Here is a 13,232-nt window from a genome sequence, read left to right on the forward strand (position 1 = left end):
TTTTTATAAAAGGGGTGGGGGTGTCACATAATAGATGGGTCTTTTAAAGACCAAAAACTAATGACATTGCACAAAGGCTTGGAAGCAGCAGCTTCTAATTTATTCCATTTCATTAATAGGGCTAGTTCAGAATGGCACATTGTTAAAAATACATAATATATGGAAAAAAATAAATCAACACCATCTAAAGAGATTTAAGGGTACCAAGCCTCCCAGGTGATTACCATACCTCCAATAGAGGGTTAAAAATGTAGCCAGCGCACCAATTAGAATCATAGCAAAATTAGTGATGGTGACATTTCAGTTAAAAAAAAATAAGAGCACCTATCTCATGCACTGCAAATGGAGTAAGTGACATAGCTAATGAGAAGAACTATACTACATTTCTAATTGGAGGTATTTGCTGATATTATTACACCTACTACATATTGGAATGATCTTGGAGAATGGGGGGAAAATGGGAATACCCCTTTTACCGTTTGTGTTAAGCATGTGATATACATGATCGACGGGGTTGAGATCTAGTGATTGACTGAGCCATTGCAGAATATTACACTTTTTTTCCTTAACAGGGTTTTCCCACGAACAAAGTTGATTTTACTTAATACATCTTGGAATAATAACTTGGATGAATAACACAATTGGATGTGCTTAAAAAAACCTGTTCTTACGCTGAGATAATCTTATAAATGTGCCCCTGCTGTGTACTGTGTAATGGCTGTGTCTAAAGTCAAGAACATGGTCTGATCATACCACAGCTCCTGGGCAGGGGAGGAAGGAAAAGAGTATACAGACATTACAGCAGTTCCCAAACTCACCAATGTGTTTTTTATTTGCAGAATGTACTAAAATGCTGATTTGGCCACTCCTAACATTTCTTCCATCTCTCTGATGGATTTCTTCTTTTTTTCAGCCTAGTGATGGTCTGTTTCATTTCCATTGAGAGCTGCTTTGTCTTCATGTTGTGGGTTCATAGCAGCAGCTTCGAAATGCCAATGCCGCACATAGAATTAACCCCAGAGCTTTTACATGCTTAATTAATGATGGAATAGTCCATGCAGACCATTAAAGAGCTTTGAGATAACGGTCTGATTACCTTTTGGTCCCTTTTAAAAAGAGGCAGCTACATATTAAAGAGCTGTAATCCCTAAACACTTACTCCAGTTAGGATGTGAATACTCTCAAATTAAGGCTACGGTTAGACGGTCGTAGATTCTCTCATGCGAGCGAATCAGGCCAATTATGCCAATAACACTCGGCTCAAACTCTGATCACAGTGTCATCTTAGTGCGAGCCAATGCTCTCGCATGAGAGAATCAGGGCACAGGTGAGAGGACAGAACGCTAAATTTCTCCATTGTCAGTCCGAGGATGTTGGACTGCACTCGGATGACATCTGTGTGCAGTCCAATGTTTCACACACACCCATAGACTTGAATGGGCGCTCGTGGTCTGATTTGCGGAGCCACTCAAAGCATGCTGCAATTTTTTTTTTTTTTTCTCATGCTGAATCAGCATGACAAAAAATAGCAAATCTGCACAGCCCCATAGTAAAACACTGGTCCTAGTGCTATGCGATAAAACATCAGATTGCAGTCGGCTGTGTTATACGCTCATGTGAGCGAGGTCGAAAGCTGAGAGTCTGTACTTCCAGCCCATATTGATTATATAACTGTATCTTGAATATGTTTTGGTAAACAGCTAAAATGACAAAACTTGAGTCACTGTCCAAATATTTCTGGACCTAACTGTATATTTCATGTTGGCTAGTGGGGTTATGAATGTATAATATAAAGGTGAATTAACATTTACTGACCATATTATTTATTTTTACCGCACCACTAATACCATGGTGCTGTATATATGAAAAGAGATTCCATACGTAGTATGTACATAAATTGAATTAAAGTCTAAGTGCAGACTGATACAGAGGGGGAGAGGATCCTGCCCTCGGAGGCTTACAATCTATCCAGAATAGTTATACTCTTTGGTCGATATTCTCTTGAATTAATCTGTGATAAAACCCATGCATCATTAAAGGGAATCTGTCAGCAGGTTTTTGCTACTTAATCTGAGAGAAGCAGATAGCCTTGATTCTAGGGATGTGACACTTGTAATAGTAGTTTCAATACAATCAGTGTTTTATCAACAGGAGATTCACTGCAGGACTAGATGTCTCTGTGCTTGGCAGCCAGGCTAATCTGTGTAACCCACCACTGATTGGCTGCTTCATGTGTACACTGTTCGCAAGCTACCAATCAGTGATGTGGGCGGGGTTATACACAGCTCAGCATTCTGAGCACTGTTACATCTCCAGCAGAGAAAACAGGGATTGTATCAAACTGCATCATGCAGTCCAGTAAGTGATATATCGCTGGCATCATGCTCTCTGCCCCTACATCATGCACCACTCGGATTACAACGCAAAAACCTGTTGACACATTTCCTTTCTTTTAACATTTGGACTAAAAGCAAAAATTAAAACAACCAAAAATGTTTCTGAAAGAAATGGCATTGTCTGATATCCATGGCCACTTTTTAGTTATAACCCACTCTTTCCATGTATGTGGTTGTAGAAATATTGGACAAATAGCAGTGTCTTAAGTATGGAATAAATATACAAAAACTATAATATACTTGTATCATGTAGGTGTTCATGTGTTATACTCATATAGTATTGTCAGTTAAAATAATAATTACGGGGGATCTGCCATTTGCTCCAATCAATGGTGTTAAAAACCTTGTAAAAATCCCTGAGTTCCCCTAATTTGGCCTCTCCTCTTCGGTTTGTGCTGCGTCACTCCATTGCAGAAATATTCCCATTTTGTTTTTTCCGGAGAGCACTATGTGAAATCTCTGCTTGCAGTTTAACTAGTCGTTTCTTCATAGTCTTCTGTGGGGGCGTGCACTTTCACCCCTCCTGACGCTCCCAATCACCACTCAGCATCTGATTTAGCGGTCTCAGATTTAATTCAAATTATTTTGAGCAAGTGACAGGTCGTCTTTAAAAAATAAAATCCTTCTACCATAATATAAGCTGGAACTTCTCAGATATATTTCATTGCATCTTTGCTTCTCTTTTTGGTGAAGGTTATTGGTAGAAATAGTAAAATCTCTTTTCTGTTGATCTATAGTCGAAAATGAGAGCCACTGTGACTTTGTAAAACTGAGAGAAATGCTGATCCGGGTGAACATGGAGGACCTGAGAGAGCAGACACACACTCGTCACTATGAGCTGTACAGACGCTGCAAGCTAGAAGAGATGGGATTTAAAGACACAGACCCCGACAGTCAGCCATTCAGGTTGGTATGGGGGAAGTCTCGAGTATCACAAGTAGTGGCCAGTTTCAATATATTACGTCTCCATATTGTGTTTCAAGGGGACCTGTGACCGGGTCAATAGTGGCAATGTTTGCTGTTATTTTATTCCTTCTGGTTCCTGAAGAATTCTGGCTTGTTGGGTGTGTTTGTTTTGTGGGTGGGTGGGTGTGTTTGTTTTGTGGGTGGGTGGGTGTGTTTGTTTTGTGGGTGGGTGGGTGTGTTTGTTTTGTGGGTGGGTGGGTGTGTTTGTTTTGTGGGTGGGTGGGTGTGTTTGTTTTGTGGGTGGGTGTGTTTGTGGGTGGGTTTTTAATCCGCCATTTTGTTTTAGAGATATGGACCTTATTATTCAGTGTAAAATGTTAGTCTTTACCAAGGGGGCCTTGCTCACAGGGTAATAATGCAGATCAGACTAAAGCCACTCCCATAAAATCCTGTGAGCCACACCCCTTTGGTAAAAACCATTAAAATGAGACTAATGTTAGTGATATTTACATATGGTGGATTTAAGAAAAAACCCTCAATACTCAGGGAAGCGGTAGAAATAAAGTGAGAGCATTAAGTGTTGACTTTTGCCCCGGTGACAGCTGCTCTTTAGTTAGCAGAATTTGTGCAGTGATCTAGTTGGTTCTTAGAGATCTGCGAGTAACTGCATGGGTGCTGCCATGTGAACGGTCACAGCGCCAGTCTCGTGTCAGGCAGCGTTTTAGTATAGCAATATATGACGTTAATGAGGCTTTACAAACCACAGTCACATGAAATACTGTTCTGTCTGCTGTGGTTAGTCTTCAAGAGACTTATGAAGCCAAAAGGAAAGAATTTCTTGAGGACCTGCATCGGAAAGAGGAAGAAATGCGGCAGATGTTTGTGAACAGAGTCAAGGAAACGGAGGCAGAACTAAAGGAGAAGGAGCGAGAGGTTGGTGACTGTCTTACTACTTACATCCTTATAGGTACAACATGTATGAAGGCAATACTCTAATGTAGACATTTAGTGGACGGATTAAGGAAATTAAATAGTAAAAGATTTAGAGAGAAAAAGAGAACTTCTTGTTCCTGACTGCGGGGAAATGTGTAAAGAGCCATTTTCATGTTACACTTGTTTCTGAGTGACCACAATGAGAATAGATCCGTACGAGTGCAAAAGGGCATCAACCATAAAAGGATCATGGTATTATCAATCCTCAGGTAGTCCTGCACTTAGTGTAATGGTTGTTATTAGAGTCAGTCGGTAGAAATGTACCCACTTTAGCTTCAAAATAAATATATATATATATATATATATATATATATATATATATATATATATATATATATATATATATATATATATATATATATATATATATATATATTTTATTAATATTGTACAATTAATTTATTAGCGGTCATAGGAATTTTCAAAAAGTTTAGAAATGTTAAACACTACTTGGACAACCCCCTTCTGGATCCCTGTTTCACCCAGTAAAATAACACTTATACTCGCCTTTGGTGCTGCTCCAGCGGTGTTGGCCCTGGATCTCATGGGGATCACACTAGCCACTGCCAACAACGCCGGGTCAGCGCTGGTACCGGTGGGGAGTATAAGTATTATTTTACTGGGTGAAACCTAAGGATTCAGAAGTGGTTGTCCGAGTAGTGGACAGCCTTTAATTATTTTATTTTCTGTCAATCTAATGCCATTATTGTTAAAAATAAAAAATGGAGGTTAAAGGGAATCTGTCAGTAAGTTTTTGCCACCCCATCTGAGAGCAGCATGATGTAGAGACAGAAACCCTGATTCCAGTGATGTCACACGATTGCTTGCTGCAGTTTTGATAAAATCACTGTTTTATGCTGCAGATCTACCAGTTCTCTTAAGGGTGCAGTCAGATGGCAGAATAACACAGATTATGATCATATTTCAATGCTCAGACTGGCCGGCGGCTCGTCTGACCCAAACGTGACAGCTGCATAGAAATACAGGTGGTCATGCTCAGGTTAGGAAAGCTGCCGGCCAGTCTGAGCATTGTTATGAGATCATCGTCCGTGTTATACGTCCGTCCGTCTGACTGCACTCTTATGCTGAGCTGCATATAACTCCGCCCACACCACAAATTAACAGCTTTCTTTGTACACTGTGCATAGGCAGAAAGCTGTCAGTCATTGCTGGGGCTTACATAGGACTGACTACATGGTCGCAGGTTTACAAGTCTTCCAATGATGGTAATCTGCTAATAAAATAGTGATTTTATAAAAAACTACACTAAAACCCAGTAAGTGGCACATCGCTGGAATCAGGGTCTCTACCCATACATCCTATTGCTCGGATTACATAGCAGGACCTGGTGACACATTAAAGAAGGGTTACTTGACAAAAATGGAAAGATGAATAATTAGATTGCTTTATGCCTGGAGATGATGCCATATGCAGTAACTCGGTCTATGTGGCCCTACCAGAATCTGTGGTTTTTAGCTTTGTTTTCCTATTGATTGGTCAGTACTTGATAAATCAATAAAAAAAAAAAAAAGTGTGATCTAATTGAAATAAACACACAACTCTTCCAGCTACAAGAGAAGTTTGCTCATCTAAAGAAGATTCACCATGATGAGAACAAAAAGCTGGAAGATAAAAGAAAGGATTTAGAAGAAGAGATGAATTCATTCAACAGACGGAAAATGGCCGTGGAGTCGCTGCAGTCACAGTCATTCCAAGCAACTTCTCAGCAGCCTTTAAAGAAGGACAAGGACCGGAAAAAGTAAGTGCTTGTAATGAACCTCTGCCGTCCCTTGCTGGTTAATAAGCGTGCTCTATTCTTTAGACGCAGACTTCCACTTCTTTGTGGGCGCAGATTAGTCAGCCTTCTGCTATTTACATTGTGTTTGGGGAAGCTGCACAGCAACTCTTTTTTCATAAAAGGGTTAAAGATGACCAGTGGACATTACTAAGGACCACCACTTTGAGGGTCCTCAATGAGCATAAAGCTTCTAACAAACAGCAGTTCTGACTCAGGTGGTCTCGAGCTGTGAGGTGCGTGTTTCTACAGAATCATCTGTATAGGAAGGCCATCCAGGAATTTGCTTATTTTTCCCTATGGAGCTAAGAACTTACAGACAGATAGTTGCTAACTAGCTCACGTCAGCAGAGTAGCTCTTCCGCTCTGCTCTGTTAAGCGGGCATCACGGCCGACGTCATGCTGATTGACCGTTGGATCCCCGCAGTTAGGCAGCAGGGAGACACAGAATCACTGACAGGAGAGGTCCGTGACTGCTCTGAGCCAGCAGAGATTGATGACAGGCAGGTTCTTTTCATTATTTTGCATTGTTTTTATATTAAAACTATAAAATGCCTAATAAATGTGCAGTACGTGAAGGCAAGAAGACACAAGCCCATCAGGACCAATTTTACATTAGCATTTGCTTTTATGAGTTGTCCACTTCCTTTTGATTCCTTTGTTTTCTGTTCAGTTTTTACATTGACTTTTTCCTCCTATATTTATTTTGCTTTTATTTCCTTCTTTTCAGTTAAGATGCACAGACTTACATGTCAAGATTGGACTTACAGGTTTCATGTCATTACATTGCATGAATTCTTCCATCCATCCTAACATTGTATGAGTGGACCAAAGCAGACAGACTACCTGGATACTGCAGTTTACATCACACCCAGTAATTTTAATATGTGCAGGAATAATGTGAGTCCTATTAATTCTAGAAGCTTGAAGCTTTCTAATATCTATGCAACACCGAATGTGTATTTAAAGCTCTTACCAGTACGTCTACTATGCATAATAGGACGCGCCGGAGACATCCGTGATTTTCTATTGTACTTCTTTCTGGCAGGTAGAGAATATTTACAGAGGGTAGAAATTTCCTTTTATATTGTTATCATGACCATTCCTAAGAAAGTATTGAGTATTATATTTGAGTATAAATCTTGACTTCTGAGTCTTTACTTGCCTGGTAAGTAAAAAAGTGTTTTACTCCTCTTAGCCATAATAAACCTATTAATAGGATATTCTAACTAAAAATGGGTTCAAGGCAATGGATCTCTAAAATGGGTCATGTTGTATCACATACACCTACTGAAACAAATATTTAGGACGCTAACATTCTCAGAAAATTATATGAAAACGCTTTTGGGGGCTTTTTTTTTTTTCTTAATGCTTTTTATGTCTAAAAATAATTTAATTACATTACAAATTGTGCACAGTTTGCTCTTACAGTTTATGTATGCCACTAATTACTCAATGAGTTAACTGTGAATCCATCAGTGAGCTCGTTCTGACAGCAGGGTATGTAACATATTGAACTTTCTTCTGGGCTGATTTATGAACACATCAATGTTCAACATTAATGTGGCTGTAAACCAGTGGAAGAAAGTTTAGAGGAAAAATAAGGGTCACAAAACAAAACCTTTCTCAGAACTTACTGGCTGATTTACAGAGCACTCCTTTGGCAATCTGTATACTGTGATATAGATTCTGTATGCATACATTTAAGTTAAAAAAATAAATAAATTGTGTTTTATATCCTTTATAACAAACATTTACACCGTGCTTAACCCATCATTGCCAACTTTTGATGTAATTGTGGCAAGCTGCATTCACCCAGTGTTATCTTTTTATTTTTTATGCTTTTTTTTCATCAGGGATAGTTTCATTATTATGACTATAACCTGTATTTTAAAAGTGGTTTTCTGGGAAAAAATATCTTTTGTAATAGAGTCAAATGTTGATCAATGGGCTTATGACCCTTAGTATCTCGGGTTTGGCAATAAAAAAGGGAATGTCACAGCCCCCTCCTTTCATCTACGTGCATGGTACTGCAGCTCAGCCCCATTAAAGAGAATCTGTCAGCAGGTTTTTGCTACCTCATCTGAGAGCAGCATGATGTAGGCAAAGAGAAGCTGAATCCAACTATATATCACTTAGATTACTGGGTGCAGCCGTTCTCACACAATCATAGGTTTTAGATTTGGCATTGCAGCAGAGCTGAGAAAGCTAACCCCGCCCACACCAGGCTCTCTATATGCAAAGTCTATAGACAGTGAGCTGCTTATCACAGGAGGGGGCGTTGCTAGTCCAGGAGGCATGAGGTGCTGTGTTCCAGCAGTGATAAGCTTCTGGTGCTAATACAATCATTGTAAGCTAACAAAACCACTGAGTTTGATAAGAGAGGCATCCCTGAAATCTGTGTTTTAACCCTTACAGCATGCTGTCTTCGGATTACATAGCACACACCTGCTGACAGATTCCCTTTAAGTGATTTTGCTGTTCAGTAGGTTTTACTGGTGCTCAGACCCCCAATAGTCACACATTAATGGCCTGTTTCTCCCCAAAACAAGACAATCAGAAAAATACATCAGCTGCAGTTTTATTGACATCAGCGTGAACAGAACTATCAAGATGTGCTTTTATATCTTTGCTTCTAGACATTAATTGTATAAAATATTTAAGCTCTTCGTGAATAAATGAATCCTGTATAACTTTTTAGCTTTATACATTTTGGCTGACATTTAGTAGTTTATAATATACATATTTCCATGGAGAAAGTTGCTTGACAGTAGTTATGTGACATTTGCTATAATTTAGTGTGTGGAGGGGGGGGGGGATACATTTTTTTTAAAGTAATGTATATTCTCCATTTTGCATCCAATGACACTCCAGTGTCAGGGTAAATGATGGTTTGTAAAGCTTCTAGTTCTCTACATGACTGCTTTTTTTCTGCTACTATTATGCTGTTACCTTTTGTAAATTTATACAAGGAAGGCAGCTGCATTTGTCTTCTATTTGTTACCCTCCACTAAGGGCATTTACTTGTTAAAGGCACGTATAGATTTTAAGAAATGACTAAAAGATAAGTTGCGCACCCCCAGCACATTTCCTTCCAGGAGAAAACCATTATCAAGAACCTTCAACATGGGTGAATTTTTATTTCCCTAAATTACAAATGATTATTTTAGTGTCCAGACAGATTAGCAGGCGGAGCCCACTGAAATAACGGCTATAGGCACCTTTGCACTGATTTTATTTTTAATTCTTATTGCATTCAATATTAAGTAATAACATATTGTTGCTGACGAGTCTAACCCCTTCACTTAGCTGGCTGTTCTGCTGTCTCTAACCTAGATCCGACCGGATATTGCCCTGGCTATGTCGGCTCTCTGCTCTACCATTTTTTTCTGTGTTATGGTATGTAATACATGGAGTCTTTTTGCAGAATTTTTTAAGCAAAAACTTAAAAGTTTTTGTAAGAAGAGTTTTTGCTCTTCAAAACCCTGTCTGCGCATACCCTTAGCTTTATTGGAGTATACACTAGCTGCAAGCTTATTCTAGTAAGGGTGACTATACTAAGTGGACAGCAGATGGCACTGTCTGAACTGTTTGTTTAGGCTACGTTCACATGTCCCGTAATCATCCGATAGTAGACCTAGCAGCAATCTGTTGCTGTTAAAAAAATAAATTAAAAAAAATGCAGACACAACTTATTTGTCTGGCTACCCGAACTGATTTCCACTAAATCTGTTTTTTTTTTTTTTTTTTTTTTACATTGAAGTCCTGTGAAAATCAGATCTGTTAATTAGCCATCCGGTTTTCCTATATTTGAAAATGATCCGTTTTTTGCTTATTGGATCAGTTTCAATTGGAAATTGATGACTAATTAATGGATCTGTTTTCCATAGACTTCAATGTTAAAAAGACGGATCCAGTTGAAATCCGTTTTTTAGCTAGACAAAGTTGTCTGCCCAACTTTTTTGTCCATGGATTGCTGCTGGATTCGTTCTAACAGATAAGTACTGGACATGTGACCATAGCGTTAGTTTGTATGATATGATCTCTCAACTGCCCTGTGATGTGCAGTTGCCAAGGCCAAATCTGGGCACTGTGACATGCAGGGAAGGGGGGAAACATTGTAAATACCACATTAGGGGGGGATTTCTTCAGGGCCCCTGGCCTGCAAGCATCAAAAACTTGTAGAAATAAAAAGACCTTTCACAGCAACCAGACCTCTAATAATGAGGCATACAGGTAGGTATAGATTTACATTTCTATCACCTGTATGCCCATATTAGAGGTCAGATAAGTGCCGGGAGGTGACAGATTCCCTTTAAGTGCTGAATAGTTCTGCTGAAAGCAAAATTGTGGAGGAGGAGGATATACATGACAGATCAGAGTGTGGAGAGGGAGAAAAGTATTCAATCTTCAGGGAAGGCAGAGAATACAAGCTATACATGATCAAAGATGAGGGGGAAGTACACAAATGTTAGTAAGCAGAATGTACAGAAAAGAGATTTCATAGGCTGTATAAATACCGATTTAGACAGGCCGATTTCTTCCCTTAAATGAGCTTTGGCCGACTAGTTGATTGGTGATTGTTTATGATCCAGTTCATACAGGATGACAACTGTATGGAGAAAGAACAATTGTTCTGTCACCATTCAGTTGCATCCAAAACTCCACTCTCCATGATGTCCAAAGGCTGGAGTTTGACATACATGTGGCTTGTGTTAGTGTGTGGACTCGCCCTTCTGATGGCACTATTGATGCCTGCCGCCTAAAAACAAGTGTATAATTCTGTTAAAATGTGACTGCTATGGATATATTTATTTGAACACCCTTTGGCTATGGAGGATTTCCTTAATAAACCTGCTAGTTGAACATATAAAACTCTGATCAGTGGAGCTGAAGCAATTCAAAAAACATTCCAATAAACCATTATCGGAGACCACAAAAGGCAAGGTCATTCTTTATAAAAAAGAACTCCAATCTATCGATGGATTAGTCAATGCTTAGATACATCAGCTGATCTAGGAACGGGGGTTCATCTAAGGTTGGAATCTTGGTACTGCTTGGTACAGATTAGATAGGGGATTTCTACTCCGTTCCCCTATCTAATCTGTGGCCTTTAAGGGTCTATAGACATTTGACAAACTGTTGACTGCAGCAATTTTATCTGGAAATGTCTGAATTTATCACTTGGATCATGCTCTCATGCAGTAAAATAAATATTTTAGGTGTGGCCATGCAAATAAAGTAACCCAACCAAAAAAAAATATCCATTGCCTGCGAATGGCTTTGATTTTGACTTTAGCATCAGCAAGACCAAGAAGTTGTTGTTTCAGTCCACCTCACCGTGATTGCAAGTGCCTCAAAAGTGGTCCCTTCATGTGCAGGACCCCAGGCTCTGGGTCAGAGGAGGACATGGAATATGTTCACTATGGGACCCCAAGGCACTGCACATAAAGGGACTCTCTTCAAGGAACTTATAATCGCAGCATGAGGAGAATGAAAACTGCAGAGCAGGCTGTCAGTCAGTGAGCAGTGGGCGTGGTTACAGCATACTTGGTGAAGCCCCGCCCTGATGACTCAATGTGAACAGCTGCAGGGAGAATATCCCTTCCTTTTCTCCCCTCAGCTGCACTTCCAATTAAACTGCAACACAAGCTTAAAACTGGATTTACCTGCCTATTATCACTATGAATGGTGATAAATGACAAAGGGTTTTTTTGCAGCCTGGTTCCTTTTAACTGTATGTTTAGGAAGTGACACACTATAGTTGTACTAAGCCAAGATAGGGCCAACATAGATCCCTGTGGTGACCACTGTAGAAGAGCTGCGGATGGGTCTGCATTACATACACTATTCTGAAAGCAATAAAAAACAGCTGCCACATGCAGACAGAATGATATAATTTTATTTTTCAATTTGTTTTGATAAGATTCCCTTTTACTGGGTCAGTAATTTCCTGCATATTGTTCCTGTAGCATAAGGTATTTCTTCCCATCCACTTTGTTTATCTTGCAATTTATGGTGCTGGATCCGATGACAGCTTTCTTCCTTACCTGTGTGTTTATTGAGGTGTATATTGTTTTACTCACTTTACAGTGGCCAAACAACATCACTTGTAAGACAATACATTAAGGGTTGATTTGTTATTATTGCCATTGTGAATTTGTATTTTATTTTTGGAGATTCACTTCTCTTTGTACTTTTTTTGTTTCTTTTTATTAAATGTCACTTTTATTTTGCATTGTGTTTGTGTTTTTATTTGCCATAGTTCATTCATATAGTATTTGTTAATAGACTGCCATCACTCTCAATGACAGAATAACTTAATAGTAGTCACATTAATGCTGGGTTTACCCGTGTATACCTCAGCTACCGTTGAAACCAGAAGTTTACATACACTATATAAAAAGACACATATTCATGTTTTTCTCAATATCTGACATGAAATCAGAATAAACCTTTCCTGTTTTAGGTCAATTAGGATTACCATCATGTTTAATATTTGCCAAATGCCAGAATAATGAGAGCGAGAGAATGTTTTAAGGCATTTTTATTACTTACTGCAAAGTCAAAGGTTTACATACGCTAAGATTACTATGCCTTTAAACAATTCTGGACATGATGATGTCATGTGTTTGGAAGCTTCTGATACCGCTCAGGAAGGAGACAGGTTCGGTGTCCCAAAGGTGAACATTCTTTGGTCCGACATGTGCATATCAACCCAAGGTTTTTTGGCAACATCTGAGTTAGAGACACACCTGTGGATGTATTTTAATGCACACCTGAAACACACTGCTTATTTGTGTAGCATCATGGGAAAGTCTAAAGAAATCAGCCAAGATATCAGGAAGAGAATTGTAGACGTGCACAAGTCTGGCTCATCCTTGGGCATCATTTCAGGATACCTGAAAGTGCCTCGTTCATCTGTACAAACAATTATACACAAGTACAAACAAGATGGAAAAGTCCAGCCATCATACCGCTCAGGAAGGAGACTGGTTCTGTGTCCCAGAGATTAACATGCTTTGGTCTGACATGTGCATATCAACCCAAGGACAAAAGCAAAAGACCTTGTGAAGATGATGGTAGAAGCTGGTAAGATTGTGTCAATATCCACAGTAAAAGGAGTACTGTATCAACATGGG

The 13,232-nt window shown here is 39.3% G+C and overlaps 1 protein-coding gene across 3 annotated transcripts in view; it reads left to right on the top strand.

The window, feature by feature from the left end:
* The window catches only part of SEPTIN8 (septin 8), a 93,071-nt gene that overhangs the window by 48,308 nt on the left and 31,531 nt on the right, over nucleotides 1–13,232 (top strand). For 2 of the 3 annotated variants that reach the window (XM_073651233.1, XM_073651232.1), the window contains exons 7-9: nucleotides 3,134–3,302; nucleotides 4,103–4,235; nucleotides 5,864–6,054. In XM_073651233.1, the coding sequence (XP_073507334.1) occupies nucleotides 3,134–3,302; nucleotides 4,103–4,235; nucleotides 5,864–6,054 (493 nt within the window). Of the gene's footprint in view, nucleotides 1–3,133; nucleotides 3,303–4,102; nucleotides 4,236–5,863; nucleotides 6,055–6,820; nucleotides 12,327–13,232 lie in introns of those variants that run through there. The other variant, XM_073651234.1, reaches the window with a different exon arrangement.

This window comes from Phyllobates terribilis, unplaced genomic scaffold, assembly GCF_046119375.1.
Source record: "Phyllobates terribilis strain yellow unplaced genomic scaffold, ASM4611937v1 Scaffold_11__3_contigs__length_659146591, whole genome shotgun sequence".
NCBI lineage: Eukaryota > Metazoa > Chordata > Amphibia > Anura > Dendrobatidae > Phyllobates > Phyllobates terribilis.